The sequence below is a fragment of the Copidosoma floridanum genome, unplaced genomic scaffold (genome assembly GCF_036245765.1).
Source record: "Copidosoma floridanum isolate Cflo_tuat_1 unplaced genomic scaffold, Cflo_Japanese_pri ptg000020l, whole genome shotgun sequence".
Lineage (NCBI taxonomy): Eukaryota > Metazoa > Arthropoda > Insecta > Hymenoptera > Encyrtidae > Copidosoma > Copidosoma floridanum.
Window position 1 is genome coordinate 13524415 of NW_028321897.1, and position 21697 is coordinate 13546111.

The window sequence follows — 21697 nt, forward strand, 5'->3', positions numbered from 1 at the left end:
TAAACTTCTCTTAATTTTTTAGATCAAGACAAGATTACAGCATATATACAGTAGTGTAACTTGGTTTGTGATAAAGGAACACTACAAAACTTGTTGCGTCTATCACATCCAGATGATACTGCATGTGGGAGGTTTTTTTTGGTGTGTTACACAAGAGTTGCACATCGGTTATGCGGTTAAAATGGAGCAGGAATCCTAACGTATATTAAAATAAATTACAAGAGCATTAATTTAACCAAAAAAAATAGATCATAAGCAATTTTCCAGCAAGTCTCTAAACGTGCTTGTACTAAAAAAGCTTGTATCTATTTAGCACAAGTCTCAGAGAAATTAGCAACTAAAACTTAAACTTTTAAATGTCCTTAGTTATGATTAAAGAAAGATGTTAACAAAAAATGTTTTTCATTTTTGTAATGGAGTTCAAGTCTTTATCTAAGCCGTAAATTGCTTTTCAAGTGTTTATAAGTGATAATGGCACAATATAAAATCTAGATAAATACAACTTTTTGAATCAAACCTATAAATTTTTTTTAGAACTTATATGTGAAATGATAAGAGAATTCTGAATTGCACACAAGCGCAATGTTCTCATCTTAACATGAAAATTTGCTTTTTTGTATATGGTTTAACCAGTTTGAAGACTTAACCATAGAAAAACTGCTAAAAGTACCTAACTTATTACAAACCATCGCAATACTGCTACCCGAGTGTTTTTAGCCTGACTGCAGTAAGGTTATAAGACCTTTATCTCAGAAAGATTGTAAGCTTGTTGATATATTTACGTAAAAAGAGCATACTATGGTTGTTAACCTCTAAGATAATTACTTAAAACAAGACAACGTGGGTTATTGGCCCGTTGTAAGCCTCATGTAATTCATTTAATAGTCACTGTATACTGCTACACACTTTTTAGGGGTACAGAAAACACTTGATCTGGCTTATAACTAAACAAAATACAGTCCATACTTTATGATGGCTTGCACAACAAAGGATGTCTATTTGTCTCAACAGGCCAGACCTTCACGAAATCACACGTTACAGAATATAAATTTACCACCGCATAGAAGACTGACTATCATCTATCCTTGAACAGGCATCTTAACTGGCATAAGCAGCATCGCCTTCTTAGAACACTTTTCTGTAGGATTGATGCAGTTACCATATGCTATACATTAAGACTAACTTAAATTAATCCAGAACTCTGAGCTAGGAGATAAGATAACTTAGTATGTGAGTAACAAATAAAGTGGATAAGTCAACTAAAGTTTTCGAAGCAAGCTAAGGCAAAGTATCTAAATGAACACAAGGGTGCTTAGTGTAAGTAAGGAAGTAAACTCGAGTATATGGCCACGGACCATTGTCAACTGAGAAAGAAGTAGTAAATAATCGTAAACACTTAAACTAAGAGAGATTTCGTCTTTGACTCTAGCAACTCTGCCACTGCTTCAAATTATTTATTCAAGTCTATTGAAAGCAAAGGGATTTGTGATGGTCCAAGCGACTTTTGTTTTAGTTATAAGTTATTGTATCAACTTTCTTTTTAATCTCTGCAGCTGGTTTGTAGATTGCTGAGTCCTCACTAGTTTATGTTAATACTTGCTAAACTCTTTTTTTCCTACGACTTTCTCTTTTTTTACATTATCTGACTTTACTGTCAAAGAAATATGGAATTAAATGTCAGTTATGCTGACGACCAGCTTCGTTTACTTTCTGCACACTACTCCCAGATCCTTCTGTGGTTTTAAGGAAGTTCTCAATTTCAATAGAGTTGCCTACAAAACTACGCAAATAGCCATAAGTATAATCTGCTTGATTGTGTTCAAATTTGTTTTAACTTGTCTGCCACGTTTAAGGCCGTTGATCCTAAAAGGCACTACTTCTTAACAACTATTACACTTCTTGCCAGCTTAAATCATCTTTTGCTTTAATTTCAAGACTTATGTAGCCACAAGCATCAATGATGGTGTCACTAGTATTGGAAAGATCAGTACCCTAACTTTTATCGTTTCATCAGCTTTTGTTTTTTGCTTGAAGTCCCGTTTTTTAAGTAAATAATAATGATTTTTTTATGAGTCAATAATATAGATTACAGTTTTGTTCGTCTATTTGTGAAGTATAGATTTTCCTTTTTTTTAAGTGTAAACTTAAAACGCAATAAATGATATCTTATCAACATAAAAAAAAATACGCAGTGCAATATCAAAGTAAACTTAATATTTATTCATAATTAAACCTATATCCTTTTTCCCTTTAATCTAGTCAAAAACTTGTTTTTAACACTATAAAAATACACCCATAAAATTGTTGTATTTATTGCATTTCAAATTAACCCAGAAATAAAAGACGAAATAATGTGTACAGTTTTTAAATTTCATCAAAAGTAAGATGTGGACAACCCAATTTGATTTGACTGGCACTGGTGAGACAGATTAACTAGCTAATGCAACGTTACGCAAATTAAATAAATTTTTACTTGAGAACTTCATTTATAGTTAATTTCAAAAAATACATTCACAATGGATTTCAAACACATTAACCTCAAAATTATACACACAAACAGTTGATCTTACAGTATTCTTAGTAGAAAACTCGCCACATTTTCATTGGACAACTGACACAATCTTATTATACACAAGTAGTTAAATAAATTATGAACAGTATAAGGCATTGAGATGAAATTCTTGTATGAGCTGTTGACCATACTCTCTCAACATTATAACTGGATGGACAGCCCATGTTTTGTAATGGTAGTTTCTGTATTGGATACTCTCTATGTTCCAACATCAGTGTGCACACTGATCTTTTTTTGGACATTATTTCATCATCTTTGTCTTTAAGCTTATTTAACCATGCTGAGAACCACTGTAAGTCACAGTTACAAGCAAGAGGGTTGTCTGTAAAGAAAATATGAGTATTAAAAATATCCTAAGATTAGCAATAATATATTACAAATCGTTTCTAACATTCTAAAAGTAAATTATTGTAAAATACTAATAGTAAATTAAAACAAACTTAAAATGTTTATGCTAAGATTTTTTTACAAATTTAAACGTTTTAATACGTTTCCATGTTTAATCTCTAGGATACAACAGAAATTTACAACAGAAACTTGGCAACAGGTAGAAGAAAACAGTAAGTCTTATTGTATTAGAGAATACATGAAAAAAGTTTTCATAAAAGGTTTGAAAATATCAGTGTGCATGATTTTTATTTTATATTTGTCAGTACATCAAGCCAGAGACTAGATTGTGGCAAAGGAGTTTTGTGCCACTCTAATGACTGCGTCAAAGTAAGAAAGCGATTTTATTTTATAATACTGCAAGTAATTGGATTTATCGACATTTCCCATCCTGGCAATCTGAGATGCTTTGGCAATCTCAAACTGGACGGGAAGAGTCAATAAGTATAATAACTCGCATTAATTTTTACCCATCGACAAAATTAAATTAATTTCTAGTATTTTCATATACTATTTTATTTGATATTCAAATACTAAATAGAGAAATCGCAAAGATAATACAAAATAAACGTTAGAGAAATAAGACACTGATGCGAAAAAAAACAGCTGTTTATACATATAATGGCATGGCTCTAACAGCTAAAATATTGAATTACTTTACTATAAAAGTACAGTTATTTTTCTTGACAGTATTTACGTCAATTGACAGAGAACTAGATGGCTTGGAGTTAAAATTAAATAAGAAATCCTATTCTATAGCCACTGATCAAGATATAATTGTTGGTCCAAAAAAGACGCTTCTGCAAGAAACCCTTTAAGAGAAAAAAATACCGATACAAAATGAAATACAACAAAGAATAACAATCATGTTTAATTTGGTGTGCAGATGTGGATGAGAAGATGTGTAAGCATGTAAGTATAAGTGTGCATTTGCACTGTTCCCCTTTTTGTCCTCGTACCACAGTCTTGCGAGTGCATATGTTTACCGTGGGTGCTCACAGCACGTGAGTGTCAATGTAGCACGCGACTTTTATTTAAAGATTTAGGCAAAAAAAAAGATAAATTTTGGCAGAAAAAAGTTAACGTATCGTGACGCAACAAAAACCTCTCAAGACTAAAAATTACCTAGACAATCTACGTACTGGATTTCTCAGGAACAATCTGAAAACCACTTTACACTGAGGTGAGTATCAGACTGGATGAGGCCCATTGAATTTTATCAGTGGCGATAACTTTTATCTCTCCCTCAACGCTTCCTTTTAAATAATGCGCGTTCATAAGCCGATATATTGGTAATCTTGAATGTCAATCAGGCATCAGGATGCAAACGATGCCAAAGGTGGGTGAGACAAGCCAAGAAGCTTATTTTGAAGGGAAAAAGAGAACGAGAATCCAGAGCAAAATATGAAACGTGCGTAACCAGTGTGGGTGAAGCAAATAAATTAAAGCAACTTTAATGTGTTGGTGAGGACGAAAGTGCTCCAAGCTTTTATCCTACTTCACTCACGTGGTAGTCAGTGATTTGACTGAATAATAACCAATTTAAATAGATAAAGGAGAATAGATAGAAAAAGAGAGTTGGTGAAAGCAAGGCTAACTCCTAACGTATTTTGGTGGAAACTTAGATGTTCCTAGCATCATTTAACACAGATGGAGATGTAGTAAACTTTGCAAAATATGTATAAAAGGAAGAATCTCAGCTAGCAGTATAATGATTTTGAAATGCACTAAACAAGCTACTCCCAGATTCTCGGGTTTTTCTCTTGGTTTGTTAATATTGTGCGTGTCAGAAAAAGGGAGAGTAATTGAATCATTCTGATTATTTTTATTAACCTTTACGTCGTACAGTCTATTTTTTTTCATGTAAGTAATACTTATCAATAAAGCTCACAAATTATAAATTGAAGTATTGATAAAAAATTCATATTTGGTAAGCGGTCTTGTTCAACAGTTGAGCTTATATTTACAGACTTAGTAAACTGTAATAGTAGCTCACAAATGTTTAGTTATAGCTATAATCATAACAGTAACTATGTCTTAAATAATAATAATAATAATAATTATGATTATTATATTAATGAAACTATAATAATAGTCCAAATAATAATGAAAAAGATGATAGTAAGAGCAATCACAATAGTGACGAAATGCCTTGCTAAGCTTAAATAATTAGCGTCTTGGAAAGCTAGTCTATTAATAAACTTTTAACAGACCAGGTGCGTGTTGGGCAAACAATTAAGTAGCAATCATTATGTTTAATTTAATTATACATTTAGTGCTAAACAAATGAGTTAAATAAATAGTGATCCTTACAATAGTGGTAACAATGTTAATAATTGTAATAAAATGAAGATGACTGTTATTTACCTTACATAGTAAGGTATCGTATTACTTTTTATTTAAGCGCTGATCAGTATAATAGTAGTAAGAACAGTAATAAGAATAACTATTGTCACAATATTAATAATATAGACAATAATGAGTAGTCTCTGGTTAAAAGAAGAAGGGGCTAAATTTAAAAGAATAGAATTTCTCTTTTCTGGATAATTGTTATTAGATTTGAAGTTTTTTTGAACTATCTGGTTGGATGTAATTAAATAAACGTACTCATAGTCAGCAGCTAGGTTGCGTGGCCTATTTCTCATTCATCCAGGTAACGTTCCATTGTTATAAGTGCTTTTATGTCCCTTATACATTTAAGCAGTGCTTGTTATTTACAGTTAACTTTTTTGCATTAAGAGATTAAAGACTATTTGCTGCTGGTTCAAGACACATGTTATTTTATAGTAGGAGTTTGCCCATTATTTAAAATGTCATATTGTATGGTCAAACTGCATTGGTAAGTCACGATTACCCAATTTATGAATAAAGAAAGGATAATGTACGTCTTAATTGTTAGTTATTATTCTTTTGTCTTGTTAGTCAACAATCGCTGTAATTATCTTCTAAAGGTTAGCTTTTTGAAGCTTTTGACACAAAGAATGGGATGGACTTCTAATGTAATAGAAAACTTTAGCAAATAACATCAAAACTTTTTGTGATAATTTTGATGTTTCTTCATTGTCATACTTTAATTCGTATAGTTCTAACTAAGATTTCATTAAATATTAAAATTAATCTTAAATTTTTTTAATTAAAATTATTAGTCAGCTTCCGATAGCAGATCCAGTAATCTTGAACCCTTCCACATTATATATTGCCTTCTAAAAAAAATGCAATACATAACTCTTACTATTCTTCAGTTCTACTTGCAAAAGGAAGGTCAATAACTATTACATGTGCGAGGCTGCAATGAGTTTTCATAGTTTCACCTTGCAAATAAAATAGTACGCTTGTTTCTGTATTTTCTCGTTGTAAAATATTTTGTTTGAACATCATTGCACATGTGGTAAGATTCAACGAATTTATCATCAAAGACAATATGCCCAGTTTTTAAAAAAGGCGAAATAACGATGTTTCTGTTCTCCAAGACCTAACCTGCTGCAATTAACACCAAGTCACTGTCATAAGCGTACTACTTAGTTTAACAATGAATTTCATTTTACAAAAACTAAAAATGTTTTTTTTATCATAATAATATAAGTCTCTATTTCTAAGGCTTACTATTATGATCTGATCCAAAGATCTCCTAAAGACGAAGTCTTTTTCCTCTGACGCATGTACACGTTTAGTGAGAAATACTGCGTAAAACATAAGGTATATCTTTATGACGCCAAAAAACTGTTGGCTTAATTTGTCCTTGTAAAAAGCGGATCACCATTATTTCCTAAAGTGTACTCTGGGATAGCTCTCATCTCCCAAGCACTTAATCCTGCAGCTCTCAAAGCACCAGGAAGATTGCCAGTTCATAATTTATTTTAGGTGCTCATAGACTAAAACGCCCTTCTTTCTGATGTAAAAAGGTTGTATTATCTAATAGCAAACGTACTCACTAAGGCAAAAAAAAGTTCTTACATTAATTCAGCTTTTCAGGCCTAATTACGTGACAGCCAGAAGTTTTCTTACTTTATGGTTTAACTATGACTGCCTTCTTGTACACTAGTACTTCATGGCACTTTAAGTGCTAAAGCAACTTTACGAAAAGTCTCCTGCTGGTCTACAGAACTTGCTTGTCATACAAGAGATGCACCATAATCATCTACAAGTTCTGAATCAGCCTGTTAAGCACTGAGTTAGGTGGCTAGTCTACTTCGCTTTAACTGCCATCGACCCATCTACTCGCTTAGCATGGGCACATGAGATCGAGAAGTTAAAAGTAATTTGCTCAGAACTTAAAAAAGTGGCTAGATTTTTCTTACTATTTTTCTTTTTCCGGGGGCGTGAGCGATCTTTGATCTCTATTCAAGCTTCGCGCACTCTCTACTGAGTGGGCGGTTTTGTAGTTCCACACTTAGCAGGAGCCCACAATCCTGAGCCTATGTCTACTGGTTACCAGAGCTTTGGCTACACACGTAGCCAAATTCGATTGCCTTGCTTGTCACGCACCTGACTACGTAGACTACTGCAGCCAATTCTCAGATCTAAGTATACCAGCGTACCAAGTCTTCATCCCCTAGGTCAAGCTCTAATTAAACTGTCTGTAATGTGGCTATCTTGCACACCTGTATTAATTTCAAGGTGTATCTTAACATTTCATCCTGACTAATCGTAGCCTTATTCTAATAGGGGTTCATCAGATGTGAATCCATAACGTACACTTGTTGTAGAACTTAGCAGAATGTTCCATGCAATCAGGCGAAATTCTTAAACATTAGCTTTTTTTTATTGTTTCAGGCCTTAGGTGCATATAGAGATCCACCTTCTATTACAACGAAATGCAGTTCCTACCCAGCAAGTTACATCTATCTTTTCACTTTGAGCCACGCAAAGCATATCTCGCATGAATATGCATCGGCAAGCAGCAATTTTTTTGTTTCTTGAGCATAAAATTTTATAAAAAAAAGGGCACCTGAATGTGGTGTACCAACTACTGTTTCTCAATTCACTTATCTTAAGTAATATCCTTCAAGTTCGCAGGTAACTGCACTACTCTGCCTTAAGCTTTGACAAAAAATACTTGCTACTCCCTAATGGACAATGTTGTCTAGCGTAATTCTTCATTTACTAGAAGCACGTTAAAGCACTCCACAAGGGTGTCCATAACATAGGCACCTACACCACTTGTCAAGCATGGATTGCTAATGGACAGTGGCTACTTAAAAGTTTTTTAAGACGGTGTACGATTCTCAAGCAGCCTTACGCAAAATCCACAGATCGACACACAGGCTTGTATCAGGGTTAATTATGTGAAACAATTTAACATCTCATTAAGTGAGATCCAAGTAATTTACACTAGCAAGCATTTTATTGCTTCATTCGCGTGCAAGCCTAATAAAGGTTAAGCACTTACAAAATTTTGCACCTGACGTAGCTGACCAGTAAATCATTAAAGAGAAAGTACTATCTGCTTATATACTAGTTGGTACAAAAAGGCCATGGCCCTTACTTCTACAAGTATAAAGCCGCTTCAACCATAAAGGTACTGAGTGAAGACTTGCATTCAAACAGGTACGTAAACATCTTTTGTCCTGTAACAGTGTCCAGTAAAAGCAACTTTGCTTTAATATAAAAAGCTCTTCTGCTGGTGCTTCACAAGAGACCTTCCCCCTCATAATGATGAGAGCCCTTGCCACGCTTTTACCTGTGAGGTGCAAATATTCTTTGACATCTTTATTGAATGATCACTACTCATTCACAATTCTAATACTAAAACAAAAAATACGTAGCTCTATTGGGTAATTTTAACAACGTGTGACAAATAAAACAAAAGTCATTGGCAGGTAACTAAACTCCGTTAAGCTACAAACATTAAAATTTAATCATTTTGCCCATCTTTTATGCACAAAGATACTTAAACATCTATACTTTGTATGGACAAATAAGATGCCCTTAAAAACGGTAAACATTAAAATGATATAACTTATAATAATAATAACGATTATGATAATGACAATAATAATAATAATAACGATTATGATAATGACAATAATAATAATAATAACGATGGTAATTATAAGAAAAATATACATTTACAGGTGCATGGAATATAGGTAAGGTACAGGTGCCTGGAAAAGGGGCACATAAGATACGACTGTAGAGGCTCGGACCGATCAGGCCTCTGCTGGAGACGTAGAAAGGACTAGCACGAAGCTAAGGACTACAAGGCTGAATCAAGATGTATTCCATACAGTGAATCTGCGCATGTAGAAGAAAGTACCAATCATGTGCCTGGATCTAAAGCGTGCAGGGTGTTGAGACAGGCCCTGGACAGAAATAAAAAAAACCTGACATAATGCCCAGAGTTCTCCAAAGAAATATGAATGAGGCAGTTGCCGCAGATGCCCTCCTGACACAAATATTACGTAAAAGAAGGGTAGATGTAGTGCTCATGAGTAAGCAGTACAAAAACTATAAGCTGCATAAGTGGCTCAGCAACGCAGCAAATATGTCAGCCATTTCAGTTTGTAGACTGGACAAAATCCATGAAGACGCAATTGGATCAGAAAGACATTTTGTCTGGTTAAAAATTAAAGGCATTACGTATGACAGCTGCTACTTATCACTAAATACTAGTACTAAGAAGTACAGGAATAGAATAAATCACTACAAAGAAACCGTCAGGGATAGCATGGAAGGCGACCTTATGGTCACTGGAGACTTCAATGCAAGATCAGTTAAATGGGAAATGCCTACAACAAATTCTAAGGGCTGGGCAGTCCTAGATATGGTGGCAAAACTAAGACAAGTCGTTGCAAAATAGGTAAGGAAATGCTAGAGGGGACGTTTTTGGTGGCATACGATTTGTAAGTTATGCAGAGAGTGGCTCCATAGATGGAGAACCACGGACTCGAAGTTGCAGCAAGGGAGACGAAGATAGTTCTATTAACGAGAAAAGAGATAGACACCATGATTTTTCTTAACATATAAGAAAAAGAAGTAAGAAAGAGGAATGTCGTGAATCACCTAAGGGTAACGTTAGATAAATTGCTCACGTTTAAGAGTCACCTAAGGCAAGCAGCCAACAAGGTGGTGGCCAGAATAGTGGCATTAAGAAGAATCATGCCAAATGTTAGAGGTCTAAAACCTGCAAAGCACAGGCTCTTCATGTATCCGGCCCAGTCTATCGTTTGGTACGAGGCTGAGATATAAAAATATGAGACAAACGTCAAAAAAAAGTGTCAAAAAAACATAAGTTTAACGAAGAGGAGCCTTGAGGATAGCCTGTGCCTATTGCACAGTCTCGAAGCCTGTGATGATGGTGATAGCTAGCGTTATCACCATTGACCTCCTTGCAAGAAAAAGACGACTAAAGCACCTCACGAAGCAGGACCTAGAAGCATGTAGGCTGAGAAAAACGCCTCAGAAATAACCCGAAAACGCTGGCATCATAGATGGCAAAAGAAAAAAAGAGGTAGATGGACGGCATGCCTGATGAAAGATGTCAAGGAATCGACTGAGCGAAACTTAAAGAAGTAGATTACTATCTTACTAAAATTATCTTAAATCATAAGTATTTCCGATTGTATTTCCATAAATTTCGAGAGACACAGACGGCTGCTTGCAAGTACTGTGACTACGATAAAGATGACAAATAACATTGGTTCTTGACTGCACCGACTGGCAAGCCGAACAAAATGTGCTCCAAGACAGGATCAAAACTCTAAATCCCGACAATGATATAAATAAAATGCTACTAAATAAAGAAAGATGGACTGCAGTAGCCTAATACATACATACAGTTCTCTAAGACAAGAAGAAGGATGGTTTTCTGGATGAATGAATGAAGGTAGTGCGCACGTGGATCTAGTGCCATCTTAAGGGCGTGGTAAAGTGTTTTTGCTGCTGCGCTCAGGGCGTTAGAGAAGTGGTATCCAGGCTTTGCGGGTGGGACTGCCAGGGCGTGGCCGTGTAGCATGGTAGTGATGAAGAAACTGGGAAGATTTGCACTAACTGCAAACAAAGACACGAATACCATGAGACATATCGTGAATAGGCTATTACCAACGCATCCAAAACTCGAGGATCAAGCAGACTTGGGACTCATAGAGGATGTACCTTTATTAATCCAGAAGAAACTGGAGCTAGCAGCAATACTACTTGAAAATATAAAAGCTTTTTGACCAGATGGTATACTGGCAGAAGTCATCAAGAAAGTGATGGCAAAACACCCACAGCTGCTCTTGAACCTATACAATGCATGTTTGTGGAAGGGCTTGTTTCCAACCCCCTGAAAAAATGCACCTTTGGTACTGATCAATAAAGGCAAGGGAGAGCCTAACTCCCTGTTACCTTTCAGGCCGTTATGCGTGCCAGACACGCCTGGAAGTTATACATAAATCTGCTTAAGGCCCGTTCTCTACAGGCCGTACAAAACGCACGAGACTTATCTGACAGGCAGTACGGATTCAGAAAAAGAAGGTCTACCATAGAAGCAATAGAAGAAAAAGTAAGAGCAGTTTATAGTACTTAAGACATATGCCATAAAGGAAGACTCCTTATTCTTCTGATAACTTTGGAAGTAAGAAACGCTTTTCAATAAGCAAGATCAAAGGACATGCTCTACACTCTGAAACACACACTTAAAACGCCAGAGTACCTCTTAAGAGTATAAAAAGATTATCTCAACGACCGTTTCTTGACCTATACGACAACAGAGAGCAAAACAAATAAAAAAATAACTGCAGGGGCATTCCAGGAACTCATACTTAGACTCGATCTCTGGAACGTCTTATACGGCAGACTGTTTCCACAGGTAATGCCAAAGAGGACGTTCTTGGTGGGATACGTGAAAAATGATGATGTACACTCTTAACCAAAAGTAGGAAAATAAACGCTTGAAAGTAGGAATTACACAAATCAAAAGTATAAAACCAGTTATACCTACTTTCCAAAAGTATAAACGTTATTTTCCTTCATTGAAAAGAAGAAATCAAGTCATTTTATCTTTTAAAAAGTAGGAAGTACGTCTTTTATACTTTCCAAAAGTGTATATCAAAATTTTGTTCTTTCGGAAGTATAATATTTTTAAATGATACTTTTCAAAAGTATTATCTTACAAATTATACTTTTCAAAAGTATAAAATTAAGAATTTAGACTTTTCAAAAGTATAAGTACGTATAATTAACGCGTATAAGCGCTCTCTTGCTACATGATGTATATATAGTATACACTAGGGATATCTTCTGTATACAACAATCTTAACATAACCTGCTCATCCTCGTTTTGACATTTTTTTCACTTGACATTTTTGTAACTTTTCTATTTTAATGAAGTGAAATAATATAAAAAATGTCGTTAGATCTGCAACAACCAGAGGTAAGTACTTACTTTGAACGAATTTTATTGCCTGCATGCTCACACGTGTATATTCGAATGACTTGATCCGAAAAATTTTTACAGGGAGTTTTTCAATGTTGAAATACACTTGGACAGTACTTATTGAGTAAAGGAGTCGACGCTAACACTGCTGACATTTTTAAAGGTAATAATTTTTTTAATTTAATTCCATGAAGAAATCTGTACTGATGACAAATGTTTAAAAGTATTTTCAAGACTTTAAAAAGTGCTCCTTTTACTTTAGAGTCCATATCTTACCGTACATGAATAGCTGAACAAAAAGCTTTATTATCTTACATATATGATACAAACGAACTTGTAACAAGCGTCAGTTGGTTTTGACCTTTGAAAATTCATAATTATTTTATTATAGTTTGTTTTTACTGATTAAAGCCTCGAATGGTATGCTCAGATGCATTTGACTCAGTTTCAAATTTTTTTGCCGTGGAATCTATGAAAAAGAGTGAGAAATAATTATTAGATAGACAATTTTTTAGTCGAACTAAAAAAAGTCAAGTATATACAAAAATCAAGTGTATCTTTTTTTCTATGCTTCCTACAGAAAAAGTCTAAGAACACAAAGTTGTTTAAAAAAAATTTTCTGAACATGGTAGTTATTATCAGTCACTTTCAATCATTAGGAAAAGATTTTGATTTTGACGGTGGGACCGACAGCCTAAATTTTGACTTTTTCTCACTTTGAAGTGGTCATGCTTCTTAAAGTAGGCATTTTTTAAATTCAACTTTTGATTTTCATAAGAGAAATGTGTTAACTGAAATTTTAAGATTTGTTTAACTTATGAATGACACAGACCATTTGTGTATGAAATGAAACAATCGGAACAGGACTGCGGTGTTTCTGTAAAAATAAATGATCAACATCATATTTTTCGTGCCACATTACTCAATGTTTGCGGTGATACACTTGCTGCACATGAAGTGCTTGGATTTCTCAGGCCATCTGCGAATTTTTTTTGTCGAACTTGTGTGATAACAAAACATGAGAGAAAGTATTTTCCAGACAATGTTGCAAAATTACGATGTAAAGAATTACACAAAAAACATATCGAAAAAATCAAAAAAGATAAAAATGCAACAACTGGTACAGGGGTGAAAGAAGAAAGTTTATTGAATGAGTTAACTTACTTTCATTGTACCACAAATTACTCTTTCAATGCAATGCATGATATTTTGGAAGGGCTGGCTCATTATGATCTTAAGTTAGTTATGTTGCATTTGATCTCATCTGGAAACTATAAAATAACTTGTGATTTAATTAATCAACGATTTAAATCATTCAATTACGGACTATGTGAAGTGAAAAATAAACCATCCACGAATTTTTCTGTTACTCATTTTCGTACTGTTTCATCTGACCATAAGCTTCAAGAACGTGCAGCGCAGATGTGGTGTTTCTTAAGAGTTTTTCCATTTAGAGTAGCTGACAGGGTACCAGAAAATGATCCATTCTTACAATTTATTTTAACTTTTAACAATATCAACGAAATCGTATTCGCTTCAGTTATATTCGTCAATTACACCCTATCTACATGAATTAATTTATCAACGGAAACAAGCATTCAAACAATTATTTCCAAATGAGTTTGCAATAAAGGAAGCGCACCACTTAAATCACTACCCAATGTGCATAAATAAAAATGGAACTTCAGCGCATCAAAATTGTTTTATGTTTGAAGCAAAACATAATATGTTCAAACAATATGGAAGTATTTGTTGTAACTTTCAAAATATTACTAAAAGTATGATCAACATTAGTCAAATGTCGCAGTGCAGAATTTCGGGAACGAAAAAAGAACACGTGCGTAAAAAGTACAACATGATTTTACAGACATTACTGAAATTGTAACTAAGACTACCAAGATTTTCTCTGATGCTGGAATAACACCTTCGGAAGCCATTATTTCAGCTTCTACCGCTTATGTATTTGGTACAAAATATGCGAAGAACATGTTTGTAGCAATAAAGAGCGGAGCTCTTACATCAAGAAATATGCCTACTTTTGGAAAAGTAGTTTGTATATTCATTGATAAAGATATAATATATTTGTATTGTGAAGAACTTGTGACAGAGTTCTTGGAAGAGTCACTGAATGCCTACAAAATAAAAAAAGGATCTAATTTTCGTCTAATCAGCACCGACAATTTATGCGATTCGAAACCTTTATCTGCATGGTCCTGTTATTCTTCAACCTCAAAATATATTTGTTTAAAATACTTCGTTGTATAAAGTGCGTATTAATAATATAAGTCTTCATATATCCTACTGTATATTATCTCATTCAGGTTTCACGTGTATACTTACGCTGGCCCGGACGGAGAATAACTTGATAAAAAATCTCTAACTTTCAATAGCATTGGAAAATCTGAGTGCAGATTTTCTTCACCCGGGCCATTTTATAGAATCTAGTGTACAAAACATTTTTTTTTTTTATTTCAAAAATAAATTTTAAATAACATAACAATGCGCAGATTTTTTTATGTACATAGATTTTATCACAACATAGATTATTATATTTGATAACTTGATTTTTACAAATTTTTGTTAATATTTAAGTACGATTAGTCAGCCATGGGTCTCGGTATTATTATGGCTATAATGATAGCATGTGTAATATGGCATGGTAACATCTTTTCCCACATCTATAATTACTATTGGAAGCGATAATGACATGCTCTCCTTATTTAGGGTAATTTCCATGTTAAATCTTATGGTGTAAAATTAGTTGTGAAGTCAAAAGTGGCTGCCGTCAATATTCTGAGGGGAACGTTCCATGTTAACAAGCCAATCAGCACCCCCCTCTGTCCTCCCCTCCAACTGTACTTGTGCTCCCAATGGTCCATAAAGTTCATTTTGCACACCCAGGTTACCTTGATGTATTATATCAAATTTTTATTGAAAAATAATAAAATAATAAACTGACACCTGTCGACCAATCAGAGCACTAATTAATTTGTAACGTACCATTTTTAGAAATAAGATTATGTATCCATGATCACGTTAACAATTACGATATAATTTGAAAAATCTACATTTTATATCACAGAACTATTTATATAACGAAGTAGAAAGAAATGTTTAAGTGCTACCCCTAATTTTTCCTCTTGTTACGTGGTACTTGTATTGCAAGCAATTGTTTTATTATTAAGTTCAAGAAAAACTTCAAAGTTTATATTTTAAATAACTATAACTATACTTAGTGTATTTTAAATGTAATAAATCCACCTGTGACATAATCAAAAGACAAATTTTGGAAAATCTGTGAGCACTATCATTTTTGCATGTAAATCATCGAACTTTAAAAAAAAATTTATTTTTTCGTTTTCAAACCATTCTATGACGCCTATCCATGTACATCTTGTACAACCATCCTACATCCTTATTGAGAAAAAATGATAAAACTACAGCGCCAACGTTGTTGATATCCAGAACATACACGCCATCAAAATTATTGACCATTCAGGTAACTTATAACAATTTTAAATTGTGTGTGTATTCGTAAACATATAATTTAATATATACTATACTCATGAATGAAACTGAATGTAGTCACCAAATTCTAGCCACTAAATTCTTACACAGAATTCTACTTTATGCATCCTTATAACAATTAGACCTTTTATCTTCTTAATCTGGTGAACTGTAGGGATACATCGCTTAGTTTTGGAAGCACTTAAAGTAGAATTCGGTATTTGTCAATTAAACCGCTAGGATTTAACAGCCTCTGTAGCTTCGTAGCTTACAAGCTATAAAAATTTTTAAAAATTAGAAAAAACCGATTGCAAATATGCAATAATAAGCCGATAAGAAACGTCTACTTGAACTAAAATCATCAATAGATTTTAAAACACTGAATAGGTAAACAATTGTATGTGCACTAGTTTGAAATCAATATCTTATTCCAAGAATTAGTACGAATTAATTTAATATTTACGTTCATCCAATGAAAATCAAACTGGTATGTAAATCGTCAGTTTCCCTATATAATACACCAATTCTATCACTTACACTGTTAATTAGGAAGCAAGACACGTATTTATTATCCACTCGCAAACATTGTATAATAATAACAAAACTTCCTAAAAACACGATATTGTTACGTGCGTATGATTTGAGTAATTAACAATATTTAAATTGAAATTTATTTTTATCCTACGGCTGTTATTATTTCTGTTTTTCAGATAATTTAAAAGATGGTATGACGTTAATTTTGATGGCAGACACAGATTCAAAGAATTTGGGAATTCATTTCATGGGACCTCTCATAAAACTGTGAACGATAGTGGAGAAATTGAAAGTAAGTCGCTTGAAACAGTATTTTTTAATAATGATTTTTATTGATTATACCTAATTAGAGTTTATTTGAGATTACAAATCAGTAGAAAATCATCCTGATCAGAAATAGTAGGTTTAGGTCATAATATTAGGGCGGTAATTTTTAAAAGTATACATTTTTAGAGGGTAACATTTACATACTGCCTGCTGCTCTGGACAACATTTACGTAATTGATCACGAGGAAGATTAGGTAGTTGTAGATAATATAAAAGTTCAGGAGAACTTGAAAGATAACAAGGAAGATGAAATTGCCTTAAATACTGTAAACGATGCAGTGAGCAATGCTACATCAAAAAAAGCGATCAAAAAACAACAATTTTGCAAATGCACAGAAAAGATCAAGGTAAGCTGAGGTCTTCGCTTGAGATTAAAAAAAAAAAAAAATTAAAAGACGTCGTGATTAAGAGAAGACGTAAAAAAGTTATACATTTAACAAAGCTTAAAAAAAGGTATTAAATTAACCGAGCTCGAAAAAAGTTATTTATTTACACTTTAAACGAACGCTAAGAATTGTATGATTTGGTCGAGTACTGAAAAGATACCAATCCATCCGAGCTAAATGCAATGAATGGACGCTAAAAGGTGAAATATTATATATTTCGCAAATTGATGTCAGAACAATGACAAAAATATTTGTATTGGCCAACAACATTAAGACTACAGTAATAACTATTGTACATGCTGTTGTACGAGAGTTGATATTTTTATGAAAAAACGTTTAATGCAATGTTGTTTATTATTAGTACAGATACAATTAATATGATGATAACTCTATTTATACAAATTCAATAATTTTTAGGAAAAAGTTGATCAAATTAACGTATCGATAAGATCATGGATAAAGGAGTTGGATGCTCCCTATCCCGATGATAAGAAAATAGAAGTTTTCTTACATGCTGCAGCAATTTCAACACCAAAACTCATCGTAGATCATAAGATAAAAATAAGATTGGCGAAATTTTTTTGCCAATAAATGCAAGATGTATGGGGCGATCTGTAAGTATAAGACTCGATATCGTTGATATCAAAAGTTTTGAGTGAAAACATCACAAGGTAAAAAGTAATGACACTAATTGTAAACGGTATTAAAATTTGACAGCTATCCACCTCATTGCATGAAGATAAAAGTAGCTCGACAAATTGTTGCTGAATTTGAAGTTTTAGGATCTATGATGGAGCAGCACCAAAAAGGATTTGTAAGTCGATTAAATATTTTCATCTGATATTGTCTTAAAATCGTGTGATTTTTTTAGGGTGCTAAAGAATTTTGTTTGTTTTTATTCCACTGGTTTTATATTTTATATCTTAGATGAATTTTTTTTTATTACATATAGTACGAAAAATGTGACTTATACAGATGTCAATTCTTATTTAGGTTTTTTTAAATTTTGTTTAAATTTCATTATACTTATATAATTTTTCTGCATCGAGCTCAAAAAACTTTTTTCATCCATTATACAAAGTCAAGCATACGATTGACACAATCACTCCACTAATAACAAGGCTTCATCTTTATGTTGAGATATTTTTACATGTATGTGCAACCAGTTTTGTCATTCTTATATTTCACTGATAGGAGCACTGGTCGGATAAGAACTACGGGATGTTGGATACCCATTTGAAGTATCGTAGATAATCACTCGAACAAGAGCAAAAAAAGTATAATCCCAGAAAAAACAGTAGCTTGGAGCTCAGTTTCTCACCTAACTTATCACCAGATGATGTGTATAATATGAAAGTAAATGTTTTTACTATAATGTGACTAAAAAGAATGTACTAAGCAGTAACAATACGATAAAAACATCTTAAATTATATGTCTGCAGTAACGTAAATTTATTAAAGTAACTTATCAGTAATATCGCAATTCTACTTTTCTTCATTGTATAGGTAGAAAAATTAAGATTATTGAAACCAACTGACGCGAACAAAGAAGAAATTTTTAAATTGATGGAGGAAACCCAACAACAACGAACTGTAATATTTGCTTGTGCTCAAGAAAACAAATTAACGCTTTTAAATTTATTAAAAAAATTCCCGAGATTTTTCGATTTTAATGGAGCCCTGGTAAGTATTGGTTTATAAAAACATTTTGAGAACCGTCAAGTTTAGTTTTCTAATCAAATTTTGATATGTAAATTATAGATAAGCAGAGAGTTCGAGGTATTGTTTGAAAAAAAGGGCAACTTCATATTAAAAGTCATGAAGTACAAAGAAAAAATTATAGCCTACTCTGCTGATGAAAAGTATTTAAAGCTAAAAGATGTTGTAGCTGACATAAACAATGGTACCATAATTTTGGAATTACTTTTTTAAATTTATTATCTTTGAGCTCGAGCAATGTATTGACATAAAACTTAATTTTTTCAGAAATTCTTAAAACTATTGTATCACATCAGTTTATTTTAAAAGAGGACTCTTAAAAACTCCTAGTAAGTAAAAATGAAAAATATTGTTACTTTATATTACAAACATACTTAATATTTACAATATAATATTCATGTAGTATTATTAACTCAATTATTTTTCAAATGCAGACTTGTTCATGTTTATATTATTACTAATAACTAATAAATAAGACTATATATATATATCGCAAAAACCATAATTAGGGTATTGTATTTTTATTAATTTTTTCAAATGTTATAGGTCAGCAAAAAAAAAAAATAAAGCTTAACGCTACATACCAACATCTTCCATACGCCAATTTTTTGAAGTTTATCTCTGTAAGTAAATTATTCTGTAATATTTAACAATATACAAATGCTATATAAAATTTCTTCAGCATAATGGAGACTTGTTAGAAAAAGACGTAAAAGGAAAAGCTAAACTTCAACCAATTTTACTCTGTTCAACAAGAGAAAACGTGTCTTGGGAAGGGACATTCAATTTAAGAGCTATGAATATGTTGATGCCTCTAGGAGATGATTTCATCACAGCAGCAAATGTTTTGATACAGGTTTTAATCATTTTTAAAGTTGATTTTTCCAAAACTCTAAAGACTTTTATAACTTTTGTTTAAGTCTTCTTGAAATCACACCTAGTAATAAAAATGTAAAGATTTTTGTTGAAAAACTTGCTGCAGATGAACTAGAAATTTAAGTGTTCAAAAATAATGTTCTTGTGTTCGTGATTTAATTATCATATTTCTAATAAAAACGAACTTTTAAAATAATATGTCTTTTTCATTCAGTTATCATTGTTCATAAAATTGTAAGCAAATATAAGTACGGAAAATATGTAGATTTTATTACATTGCTATAATTTAAATTCTGATCAGTTATACATACACATCAACATACACACGCACCCGCATTATGATGATCAGTTTTTTTTCTGTTTTACATAATTATTTTGTACAACAGATTGATTGGAAAGAGATGCAAAACAGGTATTTAACTCTTTAAAAAGACGAAATAAACTATTTTCTACTTTTCAGAAGTATAAATCATATCATTTATACTTTTGTAAAGAATAGATATATTCGAACACTTCTCGAAAGTAGAAAATAGTTATTTGTACTTTTCAAAAGTAGAAATAACGAGATCCTTACTTTTCAAAAGTAGAAATAACGAGATTCTTAATTTTAAAAGTAGAAAATAAAATATTTCTACTTTAGAAAAGTAGATTTCTTGAATTTATACTTTCAATAGAACGAATTTCATGTTTTATACTTTCAAAAGCATGAATTGCACATATTCTACTTTTCAGCGTTCATTTTCCTACTTTTGGTTAAGAGTGTAGTGATCGTCGAACGCACGATTAAACTTGTCCAGACACGACGTAATCAGGTGATGCTAAGAGTAGCTCTATGGAAGAAGAACCACGGACTTGATATTGGAGCAGGAGAGACAGAATTGGTACTGTTAACTTTTAAACTACCTCGGTCACCTAGGGTTCCACCCTACAGGATCTCTGGTAAGTGTGCTCCCTTTGCCTTTGTTAACGGTGGCTAGATTTCGGCTCGCTCTCAGGAGCATCTACATATTATTATGCTCCTTTCCCGTCAGAAAATAAAAAATAACTGCTCAGATGCATGACAGAAACTAGAAAATACTCTAGACGACGCAAAAGTTACACAACGCATTGGTAACAAAACACTAAAGAAAGCCCGAACCAGGGGCTGAGCGTCCGTGGCCCCAGCTTGAAGTGTAAATGCGATTGGAGATTCCAAGCTGGATGTCTCAGGAGAAACGTCTTGCCAGTGTAGTGAGTATGGTCATAACGAGTCATACACAAGGTCAGGTTCGTACACCCTTCTATCGTTTACAAAGGCACTCTACACAACCTCGGAAAAAAAAAATTATAAGTATAAGGATAATTATAGATATTAAAATAGTTATAAAAATAATAATAATAGTTATAATAATAATAATAAGAATAATACTAAAAATAATAATAATCATAATAAAAATAATGATAATCCCCGGGCTAAGGCAGTCAGCATATGGGGCGCGTGCTCTCTTGGTGGCGAATGGGGGCAAACTTTCCACAGGTGTATAGCTTTCAGGTGCTGCGGCAGTCGGAGCTTGTACCCACGGGTGGTTGGAACGGAATGAAAAAGTTTTTGTGAACCAAAACGCCAAGGAGGAAACCTCGTAACAAATCTAGGATTGGCTCCCGAATGAAACCAAATATGGGTGACGCTAATGAAAATAACGTACCACAAGCGGTTCCCTCTCAGAGAAAATCTGCCACCAGTTCCGACCTAGTGAATCTAGGGAAAGCCACAAAGCCGTCTAGCAGGAAAGTGCTATGCTTTCTAACATGCAAAAAAATGATAACTGGTGGTTGGTTAAGCGATCGATCCAACGAACCACATGATATATACTAGAATAGCCAGAATAAACATGAGCTGACACTGGCTTAATCAACGGTAGTCAGTCACCTACAAAAAACCTTGAACGATACAAAAAATCAGGAAAAAAAGGAATAGGTAGGATGACAAACGTCCTACAAAGTATTAAAAAAGCAATTGACAGGCAGCCAAACGTCAGCAGCACAATCAAG

At 33.2% G+C, this 21697-nt stretch overlaps 1 protein-coding gene across 1 annotated transcript in view; it reads right to left on the reverse strand.

Moving 5' to 3' along the window:
• Positions 1–2492: 2492 nt before the first annotated feature.
• The window catches only part of LOC106637462 (uncharacterized), an 877306-nt gene continuing 858101 nt past the window's right edge, over positions 2493–21697 (reverse strand). The window contains exon 8 of the mRNA XM_089593884.1: positions 2493–2894. Within this exon, the coding sequence (XP_089450010.1) occupies positions 2626–2894 (269 nt within the window). The 3' untranslated portion in view covers positions 2493–2625. The remainder of the gene's footprint in view (positions 2895–21697) is intronic.